The following is a 27,429-nucleotide window of genomic DNA, read 5'->3' as shown; positions in this document are numbered from 1 at the left end:
TGAGGGAGAATAAGCTGGGTTTTCAAATACATAGTGAAGACCAGCAGTGTAATGAAAATGTCACATTTAATACAAGTAACCAAAATTTAAATATTTCCAGAGTAGCAGCAATACAGTATGGCTGTCAGGATTTCATCGCATTTTTACAAACAAGAGAGCTATATTTTAATTTCCATATGAAGTTCAGATTCTTTATAACCTCAAGTTTTTGTTTGTTACATAGGAGAGATATTTTAAATTCTTATGTTAAGCACTACTAGTTTACCTGCAATAGCTTAAAAAGTTCCTCCTGAAGTTGCTTTTCATCTAGATCCTTGATGTTTTTAAGAAGTTCCTGAAAGTAAGTGCATAAGGCAATAACAGCCTCTTGGGATTCAAAGAAATTTTGAGCTTTTCCTTCTTTAAATACATCAAATTTGTCAATAGGTGGGCTAAAAATAGAAGGAGAACAAATATATTAACATACTTGCCACATTTTCCATGACAGCACATGAAATACACCTGAAAATGCAAGCTCAAAGCTCAGCTTTTTTAGGCCATACTACGGGCCCTAGTTAGATTTTCCACTTCTAATTTGTCATACTAGATTTTCACACATCTCAATAACAGCCTGATATCATATCTCGCTGAAACAGACAGTATACAAGACATCTTTATATTTCTAGCAATATATTCTCAAAGTGAACAAGCGTTCAGTCACAACAACTCTGGGAACTGCACATACAGTGACAATTCTGAACTCCAGTCTTCGGACACAGAGAATTAAAACTGTAACATACAAGTGAACTACTGTAGTGAATTGCTGGCCCAATTTTAAGCGTGTTTGTGGGTGCTGAAGTGTACTTCCCATATTGAAGTCTCTTACAGTGATATGAAGTTATTCTTATGAAAGTTTTTAACTAGGACTTTAGAAAATTAACATGACAAAGATGACAAAACAATTCAGTTCTTGTAATATATAACAAATATAGACTCATCTATTATGGGGCATATTTGCACGTACACCTTTTGACAAATGACTGAACATCCATCCAAGCATATGCTTAAGAGCAGCTAAATAATGGAGACCAAGAAACTTAAAGCTTACTAATGAAAAGTATCTGCTCAGTTTTTTAAGTGCAATCCAGCAGATCCATCTCATATTTGAAGTTTTTGCTAGAAGAGTTCAAGTTACGCAATATACCAGTAGAAACAGAGTCCCATTACTGTGCTGGCATCTCTGTAATACTAAGGGCAAATCCAGTATGCATGGAGCTTTCAATTTTTTTTTGGCAGCAGCGGGAACTTAAACTGCTCATTCCTACCCCATTACATTGTACTGGCACCTCTCCACAGTACGAGCACAACAAGTTTTTCCTGCCAAGTTATTTTTAACCAGGATCAGCTCCCAAAGTTCGATGCAACATATGGTCTGCAAACACTGCTGTAACTAAGATGGTGTAGAATGAACAACAGGGGCTGCTTAAGCTGGGTCTACTGCTAGAAGAAACAGTTCTCAAATGGTAACTTCAGATTTTGAGCAGCAAAACAAGTTACAATGCCCAACAGATCAGTGGCTCTTGCACTCTGTGTTTTAGGCTAGCATATGTCTTAAGAGACAATTCTAGACTAACAAACCTTTTAGAAATGCTAAATAAATTTCATATCTCAATACACATTAGTCTGCAAGAAGGTCAAGCTATACAGTCAAGCTTAAGAGTTTTCGTGTAGACCAAGCCACAGAAACTGAAGCATAAGAAAACCTAATAAGCTTCAAATTCTACTGCACAGAAGAAGAAAAAGTATTCATTTTAAATCTAAGGTGCGAGACGAGGGAAAAGGAATATGGTAAAAGCTCAAGATTTTCCTTTGTCTTACTCCCTAGCTGTCTTCCTTTCTCCTAAAATAAAAACGGGAAATAGTGTTTTGCAGAGTAACATACCAAGCTAGTAAATACTTACTTCTGTGCTAATGCTGCATGAATTCTTCGATACATGTAACACTCTACATATAACCAAGGGGACTGAAACCAACTTGGTTCTCCATTTCCATTTGATAAATTTCGTTGGTAGTCTAGGTATTGGTTCCACAGCACAGCATCAGGCAGCTCATCTTCTAAACGGGTCACTGGTTTGTCTGTTTGCAGTTCATTCCGCAGTTTGGAGAGAAAAGATATAGCTCTCTTCTCTGCTTCAACACCCTTCTGAAATAAGTGGAGAACAAAAGTTCCTATTCTGAACATTTATTCCTGTAGAGACACAGATCAATTTTTCATGAAAGATGCAAGTGATAAGTTTCAATTGCCAAATACGAGTCCCCGAAAAATCAGAGCTTGATTCAACCGAACACACTTTGGTGAATGAAGCTCATTTGACACCTAACATCCTAAAATGAATCCCGCATGGGGTTTCTTTTTAGATTGGACTTTTTGCTTATTAGAGGGGAACAGTGTATTGAAACATTGCTGTGTTGAGAAGATGCTACAGTCTATTAAACACTGCATCAACACAAAAACTTGAGGAAGTGAAGCAGTTGCAGAACACAGAGATCAGAAAAAGGTTAGACAGAAAGGTGAGTTACAAAATTAATGAAAAATAGCTACAAGAAAGAGATGATAAAGGAAAAAAACAACAGACAAAAAGATTAAGACAGACAAGTAATGACTGTAGTAAGAAACCAGTAAAAACAAGGCAGAGAAGGGGTCTCAAGGGTTAGGGGGAAAAAAAATCTCAGGCAAAAAGAGACCTTACTCTTACCTCACCATGTTCTTCAAAAAATTCATTTTTATGTCGATGCAGAGTATCAATAACTCTAGTGAGGATCTGGGGCAGTCTGTCTTTAATCGTAAAATATGCAAAGGATCTAAAAAGGAGAGCATCAAAATTTTATTATTGAGAGGAAATTATGAAGTATCTTCTATTTTTTTAAATAAATGCAAGTTTTTGTGCTGGTTTTGGCTGGAGTAGAGTTAATTTTCTTCTAGTAGCTAGTATGGGGCTATGTTTTGGATTTGTGCTGGAAACAGCATTGATAATTCAGGGATGTTTTCGTTATTGCTGAGCAGTGCTCACACAGAGTCAAGGCCTTTTCTGCCTCTCACACCACCCCACCAGTGAGCAGGCTGGGGGTGCACAAGAAGCTGGGAGGGGACACAGCCGGAACAGCTGACCCCAACTGACCAAAGGGATATTCCATACCATAGGACGTCATGCTCAGCATATAAAGCTGGGGGGAAGGCTGGCCGGGAGGCCGCTGCTCAGGGACTGGCCAGGCATTGGTTGGTTGGTGGTCAGCAACTGTTTTCATTTGTATCACTTGTTTTTCTTGGGTTTTATTTCTCTCTGTTATTTTCCTTTTCATTACAATTTATCATTACTACTATTTTATTTTATTCAATTATTAAACTGCCTTTATCTCAACCCATGAGTTTTCTCACTTTTACTCTTCTGATTCTCTCCCCCATCCCACGGGGGGGAGTGAGTGAGCGGCTGGGTGATGCTTAGTTGCCAGCTGGGGTTAAACCACACAGCCTTAAAAGTAAGTTTACGTGCCTTTAAAGCAGTGGACACCAATAAAAAATAAACAAACAAATAAATCTCAAGTTGGTCAGTTTCTTAGGTCTACTTTTGAAGAAAAAGATAAACAGCAGTCTTTTCAGGAAAAAAATTGCTAAGTGACTGGCCCTGCCAAAAGAGCGAAAATTGCAGTTAATTCTAGGCTAAAATGCATTCTCTAATTGCTCAGTTACCCAGATGTAAAGTCAAGGAAATTTAAAATTAAAAGCATAGAGATTTGTTGAAGTTTAAGAGCATCTTGTATCAACAAGAAAATCCAAACGCTGTTTACATATGAGAAGGACAACGAGCAAAACATGACAAGCCCTACAGAGAGCTTGAACCCGGCTTGAAGAATGATTTTTATTTGAAGATTTCCATCCCGTCAGTCGGAGCCCCAGTCCCAGGGACTCAGAACCGAACAGTTACCCACTACCGAACAGCGAACCCCAAGAAACCTAGGAAAAACAGAAACACAACTTATACCCTCCCAAGACCTATTCCGGTCAGTAAGAGGCAGGGACAACCGCAGCAGTAAGCGGGGGCGAGGCGAGGAAACGCCGGCCCAAAGAGGCGCCCGCCCCCGCGGCGGCGGCAGCGCGGAGCCGGCAGCACTGCGCCCACAGCGCCGCCTCCCGGCGACGCGGCCCCGGGCCGAGGGGGCCCCTCCACGGCGCGACGCTGGCCCTGCCCCCGCCCGCACGAGTAGGCCGAGAGCCGGCCCCCAGCCCCGCCCGGCGCCCACCGCTAGGCCGGAGGCGCCGACCGAGGGGCCCAGCGCCCGAAAGCAGTCGCTCCCCGGCCGCGGGGCCACCAGCCGGTCCCTCAGCTCCCTCCTGCCCCCCACGCCGCTGCCGGTAACGAGCGCGCCAGGCCGTGACGGACCCCTTAAACCTGCCCGAGAGGGAGACCGGTAGCGCCGTTACCGCCGCCATCTTGCTCCGCCCCCGCGAGCCGGCGAGCCGCCCCCCGGAAGTGGGGCGAGGCAGCCGGACGTTATTGGTGAGTCAGCCGCGCCCGCCGCGCGGCACGGCGGCGGGCGGGCGGGGCCTGGCGGCCCGCGCGCCCTGGCGGAGCTCGGCGGGCGGTGGGCGGGGCCGCGGCTCGCGCGGCGGAGAGCGGCTCGCCCCCTCCCCCAGGTCAGTGCTGGCGCGCGGCGGGAACCGCCTCGCCCCTCCCGCGGCGGCGGCGGCGACGGCGGGCGGGCGGGCGCCGCGGGGAGGGGGAAGGGAGGGGCGGCGGCGCGGCTGCCCTTGGCGGCTCCCTGCCGCCGGTCGGAGCTGCGGCGGGGGCTTGTGCTGGGGGAGGGGGGCTGTGTAGCCCCTGCTGGCACCCCCCGGAGCGGCCGGGGGGTGGGGGGGGTGGCACGGACGCCTGCGGGCTGGGCCTGCCGCGGCGCCCGCGGGAGGACGTGGGCGAGCCGGGGCGGCCTCGCCCGCCCTTCCCGCCGGCTCTGATCCTGCCGCGAGTGGGAGAGCGCCGCGTCCCCCGCGGGCACGGCCGTAGGCCGAGCGAGGGGAGGCAGTTTCAGGGGTGAGAAGGAGCCCTGCCCGCGGGAGGGAGGGGGGTGATTTCCTGCCCCGTCCCTTCCTCCGCCCCCGGGCTGCCCCTGCCGGAGCCGGAAGGCTGCCGCGCCGCTCCCCTGCCTCCCCCTCGTACTCAGGTACTGCGGCGCCGCAGCCCGCCGGCCGCTCCGCCGAGCGCTCCTCGGCGGTGGCGCAAGCTGCGGCGGAAGCCGACCGTTACGGAACGGGGGGAGGGGGCGGGGTGAGGGCCGGGGCCCCCGCGCGGTGACGCTCGGCCTGGCGGTGGCGCTTCCCCGCGCCCGCCAGGGGCGCCCGTCAGCCGCCGCGGGGCGGGGGCCCAAGCGCCTCGGCTGCCGCCTCGGGCGGGGGCGGCGCGGGCCTCGCTCTTCCTGCGGAGGCGGAGCGCCTTCTCCTCCCGATTGGCTCCCTGGCGGCCTGCTTCCCCCCGCCCCGGCAGGCAGCCAATGGGAGCGGGGCCGCTCCCCTCCCCCCCCCCGCGCATACCGGAGGGGGCGCTCCCGCGGGTGGGGGCGGGGCTGCCGCCGCCGTTGTTTCCCTCGGGGGCGGGGGGGGGAGGGGAGGCTGGGAAGGAGCAGAGCGTGCCGGCAGCGAGGCGCGGGAGAGCAGCGCCCTGCTGGCGGAGCCCTGGGGGCAGCCGGGCCGCAGCGGAGGAGGCCCGGGCGTCTCGCCGCTGCGGGGTCCGCAGCACCCGGGGGGGCCGGGCCGGGCCGGGCCGGGCCGGTCTGGTCTGTCCGCCCGCCGGCGGAGCGGGGCCGGCTGATTCGTACATTTTGCTGGCTCTGCCGCAGTGAGGTTGGACTCCCGGCTGGAAAGGCACCGGGCGTGAATAAAGTGTGTCTTGTATTAAAGAGACGTTGGAAAACAACGTGCAGATTTGTTCTGCTGCTGGGAGCTGGCGCCCGCTGTCTTGTTGTGGTAGCTCTTTGTCCCGCCTCTGTCTTGGATTGCTGTGTTCGGCGCTGCCTGGCTAGGTGCCTCTGCTGGTACAGATCTGGCGTTAAGGCTCCTCGATGGAATTTAGTCTATATGATCACTGCTTCCTTGTAACTTGCTGTAAGCCTGCACGGTTGAAAAAATCACCCCTGGGATCACTGTGATTCGACACAAGCTTTTGTTGGCTAGGAAAGCACGGATCTACTTGGCATTTGTGAGTCTCTTTCCGCTAGTTACCCCGCGCTACCGGAGACTTCTCCCCTTGTCCTGGCTCTCAACCACCTTGGGTTGCAATTGCTGAGGTTTTTCAGCTCTCTTGATTGTCCAGCGGCAACAGGCCTTTAAAAAGGTAGATGTGCCTTGTCCTGGGCAGAGTTTTCTGGGTCGCTTTTTAAATACAGGACAAGTTTAAAATGAAAATAAGAATTAGTTTATTCTAATAAGTATGCAAATAACAGGCTTACTAATTGGGCAAAAAGCTACAAGTGAAGAGCATATAAAATTATGCCCAATATGAATTACTTATTCTGTGGTAGCCTAAAGGTGGTTTATGTCTTTTTTTTTTTTTTTTTTTTTTTTAGAATTGTATGCTTCTGTCACCAGAATTAGTGTGTACTCCCATTAAGTTATGTCAGGGTGAGGTTTGGTTTTGGTTTTTTTCAAGTTGTGTGTGTATTGTGCTAGCAGCTAGGTATCCTTGTCAGGATGGAAGTCTTGTTCCAGTTGGCACACAATGATTTGTTCTCACAAGAAAATGCTTATTTGAACTGTTATGTTAAATGCATGGGTGGTATTGAAGATCCTTCTTTATGCAGTTTTTGAAAAATATTCTGAAATGGGCAGTTTTTTCAAACTATACAACTTAATGACTTTTTTTTGTTGTTAATAATTTGCTGAAGATGGATTTTGTGTCAGGAGGGAAATGTTCTTGGTTAATAAAAACAGATGGGGGAGGGACTTGACACTGCGATTTTTCAGCAAGTGACACACACTCACTGAGGTATTCAGTCTACTGTCTGTGAATGCTTTCAAAGTTTATTTGATTAACTCATGCAATGTAGCGTAAATATAATAAGCTTGCTCTTAGTCTGGAATAACAGAATAAGGACACTGTCGAGTTTCCGTCAGCACAGGTAGATCTGCAAGCAGGCCTTGCAGTCCCTGTTGCACCAGTATGTACTAGCAGGATCAAGACCGTAACCTGATTGACTCAGCTCTCGCTCTAGTCAAGACAGATGAACGGAGCTGGATCCGTGCTTGGCTGTTTGTGATACAGCAGTTTGAGCTGATGCTGATCAGTGTGTGTATTCCGTAGGTGACATTCCCATACAAGCACGTAGTAATCTAATTGTTGGGTTTACTATGTATAAAATAATGATTCACAGAGTCTGATGTCCTCTTTAAGGTGTGTGCTTGCTCATGAGTAATTTCGTCAGTGGTGTTACTGGGAGTGCAGACTGCTACACAGAATGAGCAACAGAGGGAAAGGATGCCTGCTTACGTATTGACATAGCAACCAATTCTACTTTTTCGCCATGTGTTGCAAGCACGCAGCTCAGTAATGTGTTTTAATTAGAGTATTTCCATAGCACTGAAAAAAAGCTGTTTAATCCCACCGATGCTTAGGTGCTTAGGAGTACTAACACATGCAAAAGGAGTATGGGTCACCTTTTAGATAAGGGGAAAATAATAGTATTTCTTTCCAAAGGGTTGATGGATGATTTTGGTTTTTTTTAAATACAGTTCTGAGGGAAGCAATGAGACTGAAACTTCTGCGCCTTCAGACTAGATCTTTCCACGCTTTAACAACAATATGCCAGTGCCAAAGCTTTAATAAAACTGGACGTCCACTATTAAAGCTGAATAATGAAGTTGACAGAACAGCTCACAGAACAGCAAAGTCTTGGAATTTATATGCTCTGAAAACTGCTTCCCCTTGTTTGACAAGTCAACGTGTGCAAGTCAAGAATTGGCAATTGCTCCAAGGAAATGTATCGGCTTTGGGAAAAAATGTTTATTATCAGAGTGGGGAGGTTTTTTTTCCACCCTGGAAATGTTTTGGTGTGGCAATGATGGAAAACTACAAGCTCAATACAGAGCGTATTAAAAAGCTTAGGAACATATCATCAAGATTTTACTCTGTTATATCAGCTGGTAAAATTATTCCAAAACACAGTAACCAGCCAGTTAAGAGGCCACCGAAGGCACCAAGGACCAAGCAGCCATCCAGAACGAACCAGCCACTACTGTCAGACATGGAGGTAAAGTATAAATTTTACAGTCTGTATAATATTAAGGGAACTTCATCAATTTAATTTAGATTCAGATTTGGGTTTAGATTAACATTTTAATGAAATTAACATGTTTATTTGGTGAGGAGGATTTCATTATTTTACCCTAGTGTGGCCACAAAGAGGTTGGAACTCTGCAAACAGAAACAAGCTTGATAGATCTAGTGTGTCTGGTATTTTGAAGATAAAATGGAGGTTTACTAGCAATGTGTAAACAAAAATGGAAGGAAGATAAGTGGTTATTAAAGCGGAAGGATGAAATCCATTAAAATAATTTTAACCAGTGCTCTCAAATCGCATTTAATATTGAGAAACAAAGTCTAGCTGTCAGCATAATTTAATTTTCCCTAGGTATCCTTGCTTGTCCAATTCTACCCAGTTATAAGGCTTTACTCAAACAGAAATCAAGATGAAAGTAAATAGTATAAAGTTTATATTCAGATTAAGTTTCAGATAGGAAACAGAGGCGCAGATGTAGCCTGTGTTACTTGAGGAAGATTATTCCATGTGTGGAAATAGCACCTTGGTCTCCAGACTCCTAGGTCTACAGAGAAACTGCAGCAACAAACTGTTTTGGATAAAATGAGATATGATTAAGTGGAACAGTGCATACTTGTGGCTGTTTCCCCTTAAGATAGTTCTCTGCAAGCCTCAATACTAGCCAAGGCAGACCTTAAGCATACTTGAACATAAGATCTTCAAGGAAAGTCCTCGTGTCCAAACTGTTACTGTTCTCCTCAAGCCACAGTAACAACTGAGTTCCAGGGTATTGTTAATAAAATAGTATTATAGATGAGACTGAAACAAGTATTGTGCTTTCAGAAATAGCTTCCACATTGCAAAATATGTGTATTACATGATCTACTGAATGTGAGCACAGAAGCTGAAGTTTTAATGCTTGCTTTCTCGTCATCTAAGCTTCTGTTTAGTATTTTGTATGATGAGCAGGAATATGCTTTAATGTAACATAAAGACTCCATTATAGACAATTTAGTTCCCACTTGTATTTCCCATTGCTTTGAAAATAGAAAGTGAAGAATATTAGTCCTGAAACACCATATAATGTTTCAAGCTTGTTATTCATGCTATGACATTACATTCAGAGGTTGCTTCTTTTTGTTATTGGGTGAATTGAAGTGACAATTTTTTTAGATTCTTGAGGCTTTTAAATGGCAGCATAGAATGCAGTTTCTTTGACATTTTCAAATATATGTATGCAAGTAATATGCACTGCTATTTTTACTTTCTTCCATTGTGAAGAAATGGAGAAAATACTGCCTGATATACTGAAACAATAATATACTTTCAGAGGAGGCTTCCACATGGCAAAATGCTGTGCCAGAAATCACATAAACTCAGACCTAACAGAAACATTTGCTATTTTTTAATAAACCCCATATGGTTTTGTCAGATATATAGCCTCATCTACAGGGGTACGGACAGGCTGTCACCTTGACTGCAGGCTGACAGTGTTTTGGAATAAGCATTTTTTTAACCTGTTTGTGTTTTTCCTTATAGATTTGTAGTATAGAGAAATAGCATAAAGACGTGGCTGATTTCTGCAAGATGACTAATAGAAGTAGCACAAATGGAGAATCCCTGGGGGTTTTTTCAGCGCGCCGTCGGTTTTCCCTAAATCCTGGTATCATGAAAAAGCTGATCTTGCCTTCCTGCGCGTGTGTGGAGGCAACCAAGAGCCCTCCAGTAACGCAGGCCCTATTGCCAGGGCAGTTACCTGGGGGCAGGCTGCTGCATCTTCTTCCCGGTCTGCCCCTCCAAACACTAACTCTTGGCCCACGCCTAAGGTTCTCCATTAGATGAACCCCGAGGATCTCTGGTGTTTTCTGTCTGGGAGGACCTGACAGTTGACACCTTTCTTTTGCAGAACAGTCCGTGAATGAGGTCCTTCCCAGCGCTGGTCTTCATGTGTTGTTTACAGGCAGAGTGCTGAGCACCAGCAGTGATAAATGGTCGTAAGACCAGTTTTTCGGGGTAGATGGAGGAGTTACTTGAAAGCAGTTAACTGGTTTAGTCAGTCCATCAGTGAGTAGTACCACTACTCAGTTTAGTTAATCTCGTAAGGTCTGATGGCATGAAAAGCCTCTGAGCTAATTTTTAATGCTATAGCCATATAGTATAGAAAAAGCTTGAAATTCAAGTACAGATGTAGTATTTACTATGCTTAAGATAAACACTGATTCCTATGGTGATACGAAGATTTAAGTTCATCCTACAGGTTTTCTTAAAAATTTTTGTATGCTTAAAGTGGAAGGGATGGGCTAAGGAGAGTTATGGTTCCATGAGCCTGTACAGTTGTTGGGGGCATGATGATACGGAAAATGAGTTGTTGAGGTACTTGGGATGGCTACTCCTAAGGATGGCTGTTGTGGTGCTCTGAATAGAATCTCAATGAAGCCCCAGCTGTAGGCAGAAAGGAGGAGGGTGGTGAGTAGCTGGAGTTTCTTTTTAGCACCAGTACAGATCTTGTATTCTGGTTTTTTTAAGTTTGCAGGTGAAAGTGACATAGCAGAGAGTATGGCATTAAGGTTGATCAGCCAGTTAACCTAATGTCTATTTTAGGATTAGCTGAATCACTCATTAGAGTATAGACTTTTTGGCTGTATCTCCACCAACTATCATGGGACCTTAGACATCTAGAGTGCCTGTGGACACATATATTTTAGGTGTCTTAATCTCAAATTACACACAATCCAAATGTTCCCCATCAAACAAAATTTTAGTAAAAATTTAAGTGAAACAGTACATTGTAAAAAATCGAAACAAACCAGTGCATATCCAAAGTGCTATTTCAGGCATATAGTCTTAGCAGAAAACTTCTGGTTCCAACTAAATGTAAAGTCTTTACATTGAAACTAAAATTGCAGCAGTAAGACACAAAGTCTGTCCTGTAGTGCATCTGCCTTGAAATGAACAGTAGCACAAGTAAGAAACTATGGGAAGCGTAGAGCAGGATAGAGGTTTTCAGGTTATAAACTAGCTAAAGATAAGAGTTTGCTCCCTTAACTCTTGACAGAAGAGTTTCATGGCAGAGCCTGTGTACTTCTAATAACCAGAGCTTTCTGGAAGAATCTGAAATGTATAATTTGCATTGGCAGTTTAGAGATTGAGAATGGATTTATACCGATGAAATTGTGGTAATTGCAATTTTTCAAAGGTACGGCAGCAAGGGAACTGAAAACACAGTTCTGTTCCACTGTTAACTCAGCCTTGTAGCACAGTCGTGGAAGCAGGCCTACAAAATTGCACACTGAATATTGTAATTACTTGTTAAAGTTTATTTTCTGTTAGTGATCACTGAATTAAGATGATGTGTAAGCAAAGCTTTGGAAGTGATAACAGAATGGTAACATTAAAAAAGAAAAGAAGGTTTAAATGTGTGGTCATGATTCTGATGACTGGTAACCAGCCCCCCAAGGAGTAGAACACCTTTTTAAGCCTTGCTCTTTGATAGTGTATGAGTGCTGCGAGAATATAATTTGGATTTTAAGTCGAAGTGTATTGTGGGTATAAATGCTTGCAGATGAGTACAGTTCTTTTGTTCATTTGTTGTTAGTTACATCCCCATTTGTATTAGTTACAAAAAGCTGGGAAGTGACTGATCCACAATGAGACACATTGCTTTCTGGATATCTTCCACTACATTGTACTGAAAAACATTATCATGGGACATACATGGTATCAGAACAAAGAAATCCACTCAAAATGAGTAGTAGAATTTGTAAATCGGTTTATTGTGACTTGTTTGATTAATCAAGAAAATCTTTACACAGACGACTTTCTGATTGCCATGCACAAGTCAGTCTCACTGAGTCTCAGTATCATTTTTCCAGTTATTTGTTTGAATATGGCATTTTAGTTATTTAAGATTGTGGAATATGGAGACACACTCTGGCTGTTGTATACTGTTTGACTGTGGTGTCCGTTGAGACCATATTGTTAGTGCAAGATTCAGCTCAGGGGGGACACTGTAGATCTGCAGCACTTACAACTGGCCCGGAAGATCTGTGGTGTTGCAGTGGCTCATACCCTGGGAGTTACCTAGGCAGTGAGCTTTGTGCGTGGAAGAACATGATGTTTGCAGTTGGAGCTTCTGCTTGATAAGCAGGCTGGGATAGTTGAACTCCATTTATCTTTAAAATATAGATGTTAAAGCTGATATTGGGGGTGTCTTGCTTTTGATTTCAGTGGTCAGCTGAGTATGTCATAAGCTGTAGGACTGGAGAGCAGTAGCAAGTGTAGCTCTACTGTTAAAGCATTTGATTGGCATTCAGGGAAGAAGGGTTCATTTTGTGGCTCTATCACAAAGTTTTTTGGTGTGACTTACTTATGTCACCTGGTTTGATCTCAGTCTGTGATTTGCTTTCCCGCTCAACAGGGAGCAAGTGATCTCATTAGTATTTGTACACCAGGTGGACACCATGGCAATGATACCATAGAAAAGAGTGAATAAATGAAAAATGTCACTCTCATGATAAATTTGAGGCAAACAATTGTCTTATGAACATCTTGCTTCAGCCTTGCCCTAACTGAAATCTTTATTCCTTTGGCACAGAATCTGATGCAGTGCACAGCCTTTGCAACAGCAGATGAATATCATCTTGGTAATCTGTGTCATGACCTGACTTCACATGGATATGTTGAAATAACAAGTTTGCCTAGAGGTAGATTTTTGAAACATATTAAAAGCAATGTTATACCTTGGGAAATGAAATACGGGTGAGGTATATAACTTTTATAACCATGTATTCTTATTCTGGTAATACCCTGGAATATACCATACTGCCTATAAAAATATTGCTTTGCTTAAAAATTCCATTTGCCTAAAAAAACCACAGCTAAACCTTTCAGAATAGCAATGTAACCAGCACTTGCTGTTACCCTATGATGATTTTTCCCAAAATTACAATTACACTAAAAGTATTGAAAAATTAGATGCATGCAGGAAAAATAAATTTGGAAATTTTCTGATACAAAGAATTTCTATAGAAATTCACTAACTGAAAAGATTCTGAAAGTTTTCTTTATTTTAATTAATCTTTCAGTAATGTGATACTGTAGTGCTTCAGCTGTCAAAACAATTTTGTAATTTGAAGTGTTGCATCTTCTTTCCATACCCACACTTCTGTTAATGTAAATCACTGAGGGTTGGAGAGGAAGGCATGCAAGAGAAAATCTTGCTGGCTAAGTGAAATGAAAAAGATAGACACATAAATGCTTAGTCCTAGTAAAGAGAATGCAGTTGATACTTTTTTTAATTGGGCCAAATATATCGTAGCAATTGTTGAATGCTTCACTTAGCTAGGCTTCAGCAAAATGATTCTGGTTTCCATACAAAGTATCTCTGAAGACTTGGGAAAGTATGGCTTGGAAATAGCTGAAGTATACTACAAGAGAAAAACAAATGGAGCTTTTTATAGCTTAAGGAACCTTATGCCCTAGAACAGCTGTGATTTTCATATGTTGGCAGTAGAATGCTTCCCCCCCCCCCCTCCCCCCCCTTTGAATGGACAGATTATATGAAGCTAAGAGAATGACAGATAGTGTTTATGGGCGTTTCAGTAGAGGTTATCAAATATCTGGCTGCCTCTCAAACACTTTAATTCAAGTGCAATATTACTCCAGTGGGTCTTTTTCAAACACAAGATTTACTAATCGTTTTGCTCAGAAAGATGAACATGGAAAGACAAGGTGCTGTAGAGTATAGGCTTCATGTTCCTTTGTGGTTTCTTTGTATTAAAACCAACACTGGTTTCACAGCTTTGGGATGGAAACTTTGTACAATCTCCAGCATGAATGTAAATTATTGTAAGGCAAATGTTCCTCTTGCTGGTATTTTACCCTGGGAGTGTGATTTTGCCAGTTCTTTCATTTCTTCATAGTGTGTTTTTGACTCCTTACAATAGATACTCTGTTTATCGAAAGTTTGGAGGGAGCAATGATGAAAGGGTGTTGGATTGTGCCAGCAGATCTGATGTGTTGTGGTGGTTGGCTTTTGCGTGTAGCAGTGGTTGGTTACCAACTCAAACATTGAGTCTCGGAAAATTGAAAAATATTAGCACATAGAAATCTAAATCAGCAATTATTGTGTGGATTTGTTGCTTTGTAGTGTTCTTCCTAAGCATTATTCTTGGTTTTGACCTCTTTAAAAACATTTTAGAGGCAGATCCTGTACCTCCACTTAAAATGGGCCAAGTTTTCTTCAATTGTGTATGTTTTGGCTGGAGTGGATAAATAAGGGTGATATTTGAAAAGGCAAAATAGAAAATGCAGGCAAATGTTTCTTCCGTGGTGAAGTCAAACTTCACACCCAAAACTTGCTGTAGTGATTCACCAAATTATGTGTTTCTGAACTGGAATAGCAAGTGAAAGAAAAGTCTTTAAAGAGTTCACACAGACCAACCGCGTGGTCTCAATTCAGGTATTAGCAAAAGTATATCCGATACTTAGTCATCTCTCTCTGCTGCCTTAATCTAACTGGCCTCTGTGGCTTGAGCAGTAAAGCAGAGAGTGGAATTTGTACACAGGCTGAATTTGATGTCTTGTTGCTTGACTTGTGATCCTTCTACAAAGGGGTTGGACTTTTTAAGGCTTAGGTGTTAGGCCCTGCAAATTCCTCTTTGCAGAGTCTCACTTTATAATAGAAGTAGGGGGTTTTGCTGGTCTAGCTTCCACTAGTTCTGCCACAGAATGAGTCATGCTGGAAAGTAACCTTTTTTTTTGTCAAACCACATCAGGACTTCTAAAACTTTGTCTATATTAGCGAGTAGTACAGTGGAGCAGACCTGTAGGGAAAAAAACAAAACCCTGTTTTGAGAACTCAGCATCCACATTTTTTAAGCTTTGGGGCATTCTACTTAACATTAGCTCAAGTCTGGTCCTTTGTAACAAATGCCCATTAGCAGTTGGAGTACCACACGTGCATTTTTGGAGCTCCTCTTTCAGTTTAATTTAATGCAAAAAAAAATCCAGTTTGTGTATTCTGACACTGTTCCGCAGTGCACATCAGAAGCATGGTAAATGAGGGTGGCTGGAAGATATGTTTCAAAAGCACGCTTCTGATCTGAAGGAAAATGCAGGTGTACCCTCTCCTGGCTTGGGGGTACGCTCTTTCAAGTTTGTGACTGTCAAAGCAAAGTCAGCACAACTTGAGTGCAGATTAGTCCCTTACTATATAGAAAAGAGAAAGATCTTCTGGGCAAGCAGATTTGAATGGTAATTTCTCTGCAACTGTGGGCAACTTCCATAGTTCATTCACGTTGCGTGTCCACTTCTGTATTCTGTTCCTGGTTATTTATTATGCCCTGCATCAGTTTTCCCTTAAGTCTTTTGTTCTTCAAAACTGTTACATTTCATTAACTAAAGATTCCAGTGAAGATCAACATAGCGGCTGAGTCTGTCTAAAGGGTGACACTTCAGAGAAGCAGTGTAGTTTGATATTTCAGTTGTTCCCTGGCAAGCGTTTCCATCAGAAAAATAAAATATGGGACTGGCTGACGTGTTAGCACGTAACTGTTAAACAGGAATTAAATGCTTATAGCTATCACGTTTAGAAGTTTGACTAATCCTTCAATTTTTTCATTTATTTCAAACTAGATGCTGCAAACGTTTTGGTGATTGGTACTGAGAAATCTGCAAAAGATGATGATCCTGGCATGATTTTTTTCTTCAGGTAAGCTATAAGTCTTGCCCAAACCATTATTTTATTAATAGCAATGGTGTGAAAGAAGTAGTGCAGCTTGCTAGATCATTGCATCGTATTACCTCATGAAACTCAAGGAATAACTGTCCAATCAGAATGATTAAAAAAAATCAGAATTATTTAAATGGTTAAAAAATACCTTCTCATGTTTTTTAAGTATGGTTAAAACGCAACTATTATGTAGGTTTTGTGAAGATAGTATTAAGTTTCTTGATTCACAATGACAAAAATTGCCACTGTATAATTTGAGTGTTGCATTGAAATACATTTAAAACAGTATAATTACACCTCAGTTTTTCCTTGAATTCACAGAGAAGGGGCTGTTGTGTTTTGGAATGTGGAAGAGAAAAGTGTAAGTAAAGCAAAACTGTTAAAACTTCATAAGCAGGTGTTTTGTCAGTCCCACAAAGCTCAGCATGCTTGGGCTTTGTTTGAGAGCTTGGATCTCTCCATGAAGGAAAAGGATTGATTCTTCTAATGAGTGCAGGTGCTTGCGGGCTGCTGCCCTCAAACGTGTGGGTTGGTGATGTATCACCTTTGAAACGTGAATTTCTGCACAAACTGAGCAAATATATGTGTAACATGCAAAGTGGATAACATTTTCTACTTAAGGCCAAAAATCTAAAACCTTAATCCAGTGAGACTGACAAAAAGCAAATTCTTGCAGCTCTACATCCTGAAGAAGTAGATCAGAAAAATCAACCTGTGAATGGTTGTTTGAAAGGCACTAATGTAACAGAAGATGTGTTAGAAGGATCATTCTATTCCATTTAAGTTAAAACTACTCAAAACTTATGTTTGGATAACTTTGAAAGAGACAAAATTTGTAAGCAACTTTTTAATATTGTTTTGTGTTTCTACCAGTTAGCAATTTTCCTGAAGCAAGATTTTTATTGGCTGGTATAATTGTTAAAATATGTTGATATTGAAATGACATACCCCTTACGATAATTTGATGCTCTTTGCTGACCAAGAGGGGTGTGCCACAGGCATATCTATTTTTATGAATATATTTATAGTTATTTAAATTTTTTTAATATATTGATTTTTATTACTGTGCTTAAGTAAAACCGGATTCTAGATAGAAAAAGTATTGATCTTATCTGTAGGCAGAGTCTGTGAAATTAAATGGTGTATTAAATAGATGATACTGAGATGCACAGAAGTTCACAGGAGGATTTTCATTAAGGTAAATGAAAACACAGAGCAGTTGTTTCCAGACATGAACAATTTCTGGATTCAAGTTTGCTTTTTCTGTTTCAGACCTGAAATGTTCCTGATTTCCTGTCTGTTTTGGGGGGGTTCAGTATATCAGCTGGCCTACAAAAAGATACTAGTTCTCCCTTCAAACCTTGCCTGTAGCACACTTAGGATGCTATGGCTGTAACTACGCTACTGATTCACAGGTATTACTGAAGACTAGCTGCCTAACTCCTGTTGATTTTTGTGAGTTGGGCACCTCTACCCACTGGAGTACTCTGAAAAAATCTCGTTTTGTTGTACATGCTTAAGTACCTTTGAAAATTTGATACCATATTTTTCCTGTCAGTACTAGTAACTTTAGTCGGTCCCTTGCTAGTTTTATTTATAAAAGAAGAGGAAAACTGCCTCTTTCTGCTTATTGAAATCATAGTCAAAGTTTTAACTTCCAAACAACTTGTTCAAATAGAGGAGGTGTTTTTATGCGCACATTTTAATGAACTGAAACAAAAAAAAAAACCGGACTGGTCTGTAGAACAGAAACTGAAAGTAACTCAGTAAAACAGAACGTAGAGAATCACTGTGAATGGACAAAATTGCTTTTTAAAAGTACTCCAGAATGACGGTTAGGAGAAGAAAAACTATTCTAAACTAACGAACACTTAACAGAAGAAATAATAACTACAGACTGATCATGAATAGAAATCTAAAATGTAAAATACCGTTTTCAAATACCTGATTAGGGAGGTTGTGCAACAGCCTCCCCACCAAAAATAGCAAGGGCAAAAAGCAAAACTAGTTTTGAGGTGGAGTTTCATCTGCTTTTTTAAAAGGAAATTGTGTGACATGATTGCCTGTAATAGCAACAGTTTGCATTTAGTGAATCCAGAACATCTCTTCTCATTAAATGTACTGTGTCACAGGTAGCCCCTTCTGTAAAATTGGGCTGGGCCTAGAAGAAACTCCCATCAGTCAGTGGAAGCCTTTGTATTACTCTGACTGGATAAAAGAAAGCTGCCACTGAAATACAATTTCTCATTATCCAGAGCAATGGAAGAACTTTGGAAGTATGCATATTAGAAGACATACGAATTTCACAGAATTGGTTACGGTCTGTAAAGCTTTGTTAAATCTTGCTCTGTACTGGCCCTGGGAAGGCTGAGCTGGTTGTAGTTCTGGAAGGGACTGTTAGTCTATTAACAGCATAATTACTACTGTATTAGTAATGACTTCACGAAGCCAGCTAGAGTACTTGGATCCAAGTGAACACACTCTTGAAGTCTGGCATGCCACATTATGGATTGGCTATTAACTCTGGCATTGTTTTAGCGGGGTTTGCATTGCTGAACTGTCCCTGGACACAGTATAGCTGGTTGGCCTAACAGCAGACACTTCCTTGCTGAAAAAATGAAAATAATTTTTCATACCCTTTTTTACCACAAGACTTGGAATATATGGCAGGTACTAGTCATGGTAGTATTAAATTCAGGATTATGAAACAAGCAGTTGCAGCTGTAGGGTTGGGGTTTTTTTAGTGAAAAATGTTATTGTGTCTTACATAGATAGTATCACCAAAATTCTTGAAAGCAATGAAGAAAACTAGCACTGCAAAGAAAATCCCTCTTGCAGGTGATCCAACGGATTTTTTTGGAGTACTTAACCTGGAGAATACGCTTCATGAACAATTTACTAGCATACAGTTTTGCACTAAAAGATTAACTATTATCTATTATTTTGAAGAGAGTGTTTCAAGTATGACTTGGTAGAAGATTCACCTCTTTAAAGAACTTAGGCATCAAAAGCGTATTGTGGTGGGGTTTTTTTTTCATTGGCTGTTGTGTAGCTAAATGCCTTTTAAAAACCTGTAGGTGAGCGCTTTTTTAGTTCGGAATTTGTTCTAATTGCAGAATGATTTTTATGAGGGGAGCCTTGTAGCACATGGAAAGAACCAAGGATGAGGGATCCTAAGTCAGATGTCAGAGGAGAAAGTTTTGTGAGAGAAAAGGGCTCTTTCTTCCTGCATCAGGTTTTAGTGTGCTTGAGAATAAAATGACAATGAGATTACTTCTGCAAGTAAAATTGCACATTCAACTGTTTATAGGGTTGAATGTGGGCAGCTGAAACCATTTTTACAGATTTCTGTAGTGGTAAAGGGTTTCTGTAATATAACCCAACCTCTAGTAGCTGAAACAAAACTATTGATTTTAGCAGCAAACTAGTAATTTTGGCAGAAACAGCCACCTGATGTACTTATCCTAAAGATTCATTCCCACCCTCAGACATCTGCCAAAATCTTGTACGGCGTGTTGTTATAATACTGAATATGTCCGCATTGTCTTTACTGCTGCTGTCATTAATCCTTACCCTGTTTTATATATGCAGACATTAAATGACATTTTAGTCTTCACAGATTCCTTGCAGTTGTTCATAGCCACAAATTCTTCCACACAGCTACAGAGAGCTTCAGAAGTAAACTGTGTTAATAATCACTTCATTACTTATCACACCTATTCATTGTTATTGAAATAACTTCAGCATGAAAGTTGCATTCATCAACCTATTGTATGCAAGATCTTTGTAGAGTGATAGTATACTGCGTGGTAACCGTTCCTGTGCGTGCAATTGTCTTTTTCTTAGATGAAGAATATCATGCGAGTGCTAGAACAGCATGAAATTCAGCCATATGAAGTTGCACTAGTCCATTGGGAGAATGAAGAGATGAACTATAGAATAGGGGAGTAAGTATCTTCAGGCACTCTTTATATAAAAGCTAATAGACACCTAAAACAAATTCAAGCGAAAGCAACTAGTAAAAATATACTTGTCCTTACTCTTTTTTCAAATGAGTAGAATGAGGAAAGGAGAAAACAGTAAATCTAAACTGACAAATTTTGCTGCACTGCTAAACTTGGAAGTAATGGCCTTTGTGACTTGGTTATGCAGTAGATTTCGTAAATTATGAAGCTCCATGCCCACACAACTGAACATGTTCTTCAGCAACCCCAAACAGAAACCATCATGGGGAGCAAATGATCTCTGCAGAAATATTTCTCAATGTAAATGATTATATAAATTATCTGTAATTTTCCAACAGCACCAAAAAACAGCTCCTAGACAGGACACTGTAACACTGGGAGCTGAGCTAATGAGGTTGAGCTTATTTAAGGTAACCTGATAAGAGGACAGGGTTTTGGTTTTGTTTTTTCCTGGCCATTTGAAAACTGCGTGTGCTATCCAGTTGTGCAGTTTGTGATTCCTGACATGTTCCATTGTGTTTATGCAAGTTTCATAGTGAGATTGACATGATAAATTGAACGACTCTCATGCCCCCTTTTCTTTGCTCCTGGCCCCCTATGCAATAGAGGTTTCAGGGAAAGTAACATCAAAGCAGGGCGGGAGTGATGTTGACAGAAGTGACAGAAGAAAAGGAAAACAGAAACAGAAAGATAATACAGGAGATAGACAGCGGGGGAGAGGCCAGCATCCTGCTTACTCTGAATTATCTGTGTGTATATAATAATGCTGTAGTTACCATCATAGCTTGCTGCAGTTTCATTTAAACCTAGAAAATTTGGTCATAATATTAGTCTTAGACTGAGGAACTAATTTTCAGTGATGTGTTTTGGTTATTGTCAGGTTGAACATGAGTAAAATGCAAGGATGGTGATGATCTCCATATAGATATGGCATGCTTTAGATAAGTAAACCAACATTTCTTGCATTGTTGATTGTTCTTTAAATGTTCCTTTGCTGGTGGCTTAGTCAATGAAGATGCTTCAATCCTGTTTTAACAGAGGTCAGTCAAAGCTTCATAAAGGAGAAATCTTGTTAAATTCTGAGCTGGACAGTGATGAAGTTGTTCTGCAGAAATTTGCCTTTTCAAATGCCCTTTGTCTTTCTGGTAAGTTAATATTGTTTGTAGTATCAGCCTATGCTACAGATTTTGTGAAATGTCATTATAAGCGGGACTTGTACAGTGACAGGTTGAAGACGACTTGGTGTCTCGTTTAGGCAAACTGTGTAAAGATTGATTGTGCTTCAGTGGGAGGATTCATTTTCAAAGTTTTTACCTTGTTTTCTGTAAATTGGAATTACCTCATTCATTGTAAATCGTCCCAAAGATGAACAAAGCATATTAAGAAACATACTTTGCAAAAGATAAACATTCTACTGAGCATCCTGTTCCCCACCCTTGAGAACTATTCTAGGATGGCAACGAGTGTAGTGCCCAGTATTAGAAACCTGTCAGTAATCTTAGGTAATCCATCCTGACATCATTTTCTCTAACAGAAAAAGCTAGATGCCAGCTAAAGAAGTAATGGAGAGCAGTGATTCCCAGCTGGGGAGGTGTACCAGTATCAAAGGTGTGGACCAGAGTCACAGATAATGTTTTCCAGGCTTATTAGCCATGGCAGGAGACAGCGGGAGGCACTGGGAAGAAGTGAGGCTCAGCAGTGGTGCTGCTGCTGCTTGAGGAGATACACCTCTCTGCTGCTTCAGACCTCGAATGAGGTAGGAGGTGGGAGTAGAAGCTAGCAGCACTAAGGCTGTCCTCAAAAAGACCTTTAAAGGAAATCTGGTCTGTCTACCCCTACTGCTTTTAGGGCAAACTACAGGATTCCTGTAGTATTTGGGGAAGTGCACCTTTAAACAGAAGAGACATGAAGAAACAGAATGCATGTTTTTCAAGTGATACACCATTTGATCAAGGAGTACAGCATAACTAAATGGTTCTTGACTGTCAAAGGAAGAGCTATTGAGAAAAAAAGCCTTTTGTTCTCTGTAGTTTTCCTATTCATAAAGCCACTGCATGGAAGAGTAGTGCCACATATAATGGAGCAAGTGATTTATTCCCAGGAGATGACTGGTACCAATTTATGTTAGTGTGAGACACACACATCGTAAAGGAAAACAGTTCAATAAAAATGAAGGATGCAAGTATAGTCCAAGTCAAATTTACAACACAGCAGAAACCAACCTCTGTCAAATAATCAGTGATAGCTGAAATGCCTATTGGCTTTTTATCAGGGGCTAAATTAAATGTCATTTAAGTCGCTGACTTGGATTAGGCCTCTGTATTCAAAAGATGAGTGTGAAAAATGCTTGGCATTGGATTTACTATCAGTGTCCTTACTAGATGATACTATCGATTACTACCATGAAAGAGTTCAAATTGACAATTAAATCTTCCCTGATTAATTTTTCTGAGTGAATAGGGTTAATTTTTTGATCTGTTGCTACTTCATTCTTGTGTGGACTAAAGAACAAAGGCCTGAGTTACATCATCTTCCTGTAGAAACATCTTTCCAGGCTCAAGCCGAGGCATAGTAGAATTTGTGTTGCCATTGCCTGTGCTGAACAGCTTCCATAGAAGAGAAGTTATATCTTCAGGGAACAGTATATTCACCTAAAACCAAAACGGTAGATTGCTTAAGTTTGAATTTAGCTTCAACAAGTGCAGGTGGTGTGTCTATACAAGCTAACTCTCCATGGTTTGAGCATGCTGCATCAAATACTGGACAAGTGGAGAATGAGAGTTCTGCAGGACACTAGAAATGCAGTGGAGCCTCTTGAGTGGCACCACATGAAGTCAGCCTGACTCCAGCACGGCTCATTATCTCCAGCCTCCTTGGAAGGTAGTTTGCAAAGGCTTCGTACATACGGTAGAGCACTTAAACACACAACTTTTGAGCTGACGCAAAAACTCTCCAGGATCTGAACTGATCATTTGGAGAAGAGAGCTGCGCTCAAGGTGGTTCTGCACGCCGAGCTGTGTCAGCACCCAACCCAGATTTGTCCGTAGATGTATGAACACTGATTGTATAATACTAACGGTAACTTGCTGCAAATAATGTTTGTATGTATCAATGTGTCTTGAAGCAGCATGTTGGCAGATTTAAAGTTATGATTAATTGAAAGCATATATACCTCTCACAGTGTTCTGCTTTGTCACCTCTGTGTTGCAGTAAAGCTGGCTATTTGGGAATCATTATTGGATAACTTCGTGGAATCTATCCAGTCAATTCCTGAGGTGAGGTCTTCTTTGTACCTCTCCCCTCCTTTTCTCCTGTGCTTTGTAAAAGATCGGTCCAGATACAGCTGAGATATGGAAAAAGCGATTGAATGCTTAACACATTTGATGGTAAAGCCATCAACGTAGAGAAGCTCAGAACACCTGCAAAGTGGTGGGTCAAGAAATCATCGGACTTTAAAGGGTTGGGAGTGGGGTTCTGCATTGGAATAATGTTTCCCACGTTGTGCCACTGTCACCTGCCCACTGTTGAATGCGTATGCGTAACAGGACAAGCAGCATTTAAAAACCTGGCCAAACACAGTGTGTGGCAGCTTGGTCTGGAAGTAATGTGCTTTAACTTGAATATAATGAAGAGTTTGAGTGAATTACTTAAACCACAGGTTTTCATGAGACTTAATTGAAGTCCAAAGCCCATATGATGTTGCATATAAAAACGAGATCCTTAGGGTTCAAAAGAGAAAAACATCATTTTTTTTTTTTTTTTTATGGAGGAAGTAAATGGTAATGCCTTGTTTGTTGTAAGGAAAAAGTCTATAAAAAGGCTAAGTAGTAGCAAGGTAAAAGAACACTGTCATGACTTAAAAATAACAATAGTAGGAAGAAAAAACAAATTATCTCTTGTTCAGGAAATCATTCATAGAAAATGCTGCAGGATTTTGTATAGATACTGATGACATACTCAGTGATTTATTGAAAAACCTGGATGAACAGTTGCATGGTGATATTCTTATAAAGCTAGATAAGCAAGGCACTAAGCAAACAAAACTCAAATGTTAGTAAGTATGATATGCATTCAGATTTTAACTCATATACATACTTTGGGCTGTAAAACTCCAGACTTCTTAACTACTAGTACATGCTACTTGATCAAGCAGTGAAAAACTTGTTACTTTGCAGATACTAAAGTCACGAAGGAAGGTAAAACTGTCTCATGCAGATGTCATGCAGAAAATAGGAGAACTCTTCGCATTAAGGTAACTTTTTTTGGTTACACCCAAGACACTGTGTTACACAGAACTTAAAAATTAAATTGTGCATGATACAAAGACAAGAGTACACACTAAACACAGCGGGGTGGGGCTGGAGGGAATTCCTTCAGCCTTCTTTTGGCTGGAGACTGTGTGTGCTGTTTATGTTAGTCAGAGGACCCACTGGCTCACCGCTCACACTATGGCATCTCAACTATAGACAGGCATTAAGCAGCATATTGTAAATGGCCAAATTCCACACCCTTTTCCCTCCCTCGGTCCAGCAACGCATGTCTCTCTACCAGTAATTATAGTAGATACTAGAGTATACAAAGGATACCAGGGAGAAGGACAGGGGTAGGTAGAACTGTTAACTACGGCCTAGAGTTAGTAAAACTTTTCTGAGAGTTCTGTTCTTCCCCTGACTTACTCAGAAACCACTGCTACACTGTAAAAATTTAATGGTTTTTTTTCCCCTCTTAAGTGAAATTTGGCCATTGAGAATACAGAGCATTACACACTCTTTTACAAAAAAACTCAGAATCAGTGAAGAAGGAGGTAAATTAAAAAAGCAATTCCTATTTTAAACATAGGATTTTATATCCCTACTTGAAGGACTGTTCAGTAATGAACAATGACATTCTAAGTGTCCAAAGGTTTATGTGAGCAGTAGGTGTAGGGTGGGAGATTTTAGCTCTTGGCCTTTATAATGTTGAGACAGTAGCCTGGTTCCAAAAGGTGTGCTGTGCACACATATCCAGCGTGCAGTACCAGTCACACTTAGGAGTTCTGAGATATAAACAAGCTGTTAAGGAGCTCCCCAGTAACTTTAATTCATGTACTACTTCAGGGAGCTACTAGCGTAGTCAAGGACCTCTCTGCAGATATCAAAAGTTAAGGAAGGTGACAAGTTGAGGAAGCAATGTTGCCATAAGGCAAAATTCATTTATGCTCAAAACTGCTACACAGTACAGTTACACAGTATTCTCAGAAAAGTTTCAGGAGATGTGGCCAATTTTAAACAATCACTACAATTGTATTTTTATTATGAAAGGAGATTCTTTTCATATTTTACTTAATTACAGGAAAATTTTCCTGTTTCTTTTAACTACTATGTAAATATTTGCTCCTATAGTCACCAAAAGGAAGTCTGAACTACTGTAGTACCCATTCTTTTTAGACACCGTATAAATCTGAGTTCAGACCTGCTAATAACACCCGACTTCTACTGGGATAGAGAAAAACTGGAAGAGCTTTATGACAAGACTTGTCAGTTTCTCAACATTAATCGCAGAGTTAAGGTAGGTATCTTATGAGAATTTTCCACTCTCAGATCAGCTGTCTTTGGCTCAGCAGGGTTACAGACTGCTCCACGAATGTCTCTTTTAATTGTCGAAACTGAATAAAGAATAATAGGATCCTATGCACTATCCCCTTTTCCATGTGTTGGTAACCCACTCACATCTTTTACCCAGTTTAGGTTAACAACCCTGCCTCACATGAATGGATTGCCTATTTCCTGAGCCACTAAATTAGGCTTTAAATAGTTATAAGAAGAGGAGATTTAATTCTGAAATGTGTGCGAGAAAACAAGTTAAAAAACTGAGATGTGAAGCAGTCTTCTTACTGACATGATCATTCAGGTCAGTTAATTGAAGGGCGACGTAATGCTTACTGCTGAACCAGAATAAGAAGCACAAAAACCACCTCTTCTGGTGGTACAGCAACCTTAAATGTTTAGTTACTTTCGAGGCATTCCAGTAAGCTGCATCTCCTTTTGCTTGTGCCTGTTTTCATGAGTCAGTATCACCCAGAACCTGCAGATGCGTATCTAAATTTCTATTATTTTTGTGAACCTATTGAAATAACGGACTCATTTATATTGAAACTTCGGTTGCTTGTGCATGTTGCCTTACAGGACTTCCTGTTCTATTCTTTCGCAGAAGCATGTTAACACCTTTCTAGTTCTGTTCAGTGAGCCCTTCTGTGGATTGTGTTCCTTTATTTAGTGATCTTATTCCACTTATGGAATCCAGATTTGCCATATGTTTGGAATCTCTTGCAGGTAATGAACGAGAAGCTTCAGCACTGCATGGAGCTGACAGACCTAATGCGAAATCACCTGAATGAAAAGCACACTCTACGCCTCGAGTGGATGATAGTAATACTCATCACCATAGAGGTTGGTGGGGATTTTTTTCCACTATCACACTGAAAATGTAATAACAAGTGCAATTTACATACTTCATAATTTGAGAATCAAGATTATTTTATTAATGTAATGTACTGTACAAGGGGATTAGTCTTCAGTTCTTTGCAAGTAACTTTTGAATTGCAGCTATAGTTATTTTTCAGATTATCTCGTTTACAGTGTAAGCTGTTTTAAGGATTATTAAATCAAATAAAAATTCGTATCAATGTTTGCTATTCCACAGGTTCTGTTTGAACTTGCAAGGGTAGTTTTCTGACAACAGAAGAAACTCAGGAAGAAGAAAACTGCCAAAACCATGAAGACTACATGGTGCAGAAAATTCCTGTCTATCATATGCTTCTGGAAAACAGTGGAATTGTGTCTCTTGATAAATATGTACATCTTCTACTCAAATAAAAATAAATAAATAAATTTAAAAATCAGTCTGTGAACATTATTCCCAACTGCTGTACTAGTGATGTTAGAGAAGTCCTAATCTATGGATGTGCTAGTGTAAAGCTGAGATACTAATGACATGTTTGTAGGGTAAGTTTTCTAGCGAGTAGGCCCAGATGCATGCAGGACTGATGCAGGGAGAGATTTAGCTTTGTCTTCTTAATAAGCAAGGACAGAAGGATGGATCCCTTCTGCACTGACTGTATTAATTTGGTGAAGGACTCTACTGCCTTGTCCCCTTGACAGTTAAAAAGATGCTGAGTACTTAGTATTTCTGACTGATGATAAAATTTTCCCTCATTTTCCCAGCTCCTTCTTGGATAGCCATGACACTGTCCCAGGCTTGGAAACAGCACTACTATTTGTTCTCCTTAAGTTACCTGGCAGGTATATTTAATGTTATGTTCTACCCCATCACAAAAAGGTATTTACATACGTGTATGGGAATACATTTATTTAGAAGGTATTTATGTGAAAGGGGAACTAGTTGAACTTTATCTGAGGTCACAGGAAGCTGCAGCAGAATGATAAACTAAAGTAAGGTTCACAAAATTTC

The 27,429-nt window shown here is 41.2% G+C and overlaps 2 protein-coding genes across 9 annotated transcripts in view; one reads left to right on the top strand and one right to left on the bottom strand.

The window, feature by feature from the left end:
* Positions 1-4,468, bottom strand: part of LOC127014669 (damage-control phosphatase ARMT1-like) — a 67,548-nt gene extending 63,080 nt beyond the window's left edge. Inside the window, exons 1-4 of one of the 2 annotated variants that reach the window (XM_050894165.1) lie at positions 4,419-4,468; positions 2,736-2,841; positions 1,941-2,182; positions 266-431 (exon numbers count right to left, since the gene is read on the bottom strand). In XM_050894165.1, the coding sequence (XP_050750122.1) occupies positions 266-431; positions 1,941-2,182; positions 2,736-2,841; positions 4,419-4,468 (564 nt within the window). Of the gene's footprint in view, positions 1-265; positions 432-1,940; positions 2,228-2,735; positions 2,842-4,418 lie in introns of those variants that run through there. The other variant, XM_050894168.1, reaches the window with a different exon arrangement.
* A 149-nt stretch (positions 4,469-4,617) lies between these two features.
* RMND1 (required for meiotic nuclear division 1 homolog) lies at positions 4,618-26,855 on the top strand. Of its 7 annotated transcripts, none has more exons than XR_007766185.1 (12): positions 4,618-4,672; positions 7,757-8,274; positions 12,878-12,986; positions 15,919-15,994; positions 16,337-16,376; positions 19,862-19,962; positions 21,019-21,125; positions 23,191-23,255; positions 24,156-24,232; positions 25,407-25,527; positions 25,702-25,869; positions 26,292-26,352. XR_007766185.1 is itself a non-coding variant. In XM_050894002.1 (12 exons), exons 2-12 carry the CDS (start codon positions 7,771-7,773, stop codon positions 26,692-26,694), a joined length of 1,350 nt encoding a protein of 449 aa, XP_050749959.1. In that variant the 5' UTR covers positions 4,618-4,672; positions 7,757-7,770; the 3' UTR covers positions 26,695-26,855. The 7 variants fall into 7 exon arrangements, 4 of the variants coding, with proteins under 4 accessions (XP_050749959.1, XP_050749961.1, XP_050749962.1 ...); XM_050894002.1 differs by lacking the exon at positions 25,702-25,869 and adding an exon at positions 26,662-26,855 and having other exon boundaries at positions 26,292-26,408; XM_050894004.1 differs by lacking the exons at positions 19,862-19,962; positions 25,702-25,869 and adding exons at positions 18,271-18,335; positions 26,662-26,855 and having other exon boundaries at positions 26,292-26,408.
* The last annotated feature ends 574 nt before the right edge of the window (positions 26,856-27,429 follow it).

This window comes from Gymnogyps californianus, chromosome 3 (genome assembly GCF_018139145.2).
Source record: "Gymnogyps californianus isolate 813 chromosome 3, ASM1813914v2, whole genome shotgun sequence".
In the NCBI taxonomy this organism is placed as follows: domain Eukaryota; kingdom Metazoa; phylum Chordata; class Aves; order Accipitriformes; family Cathartidae; genus Gymnogyps; species Gymnogyps californianus.
Note: the sequence above shows the minus strand (reverse complement) of the source record. Positions and strands in the feature narration are given on the sequence as shown.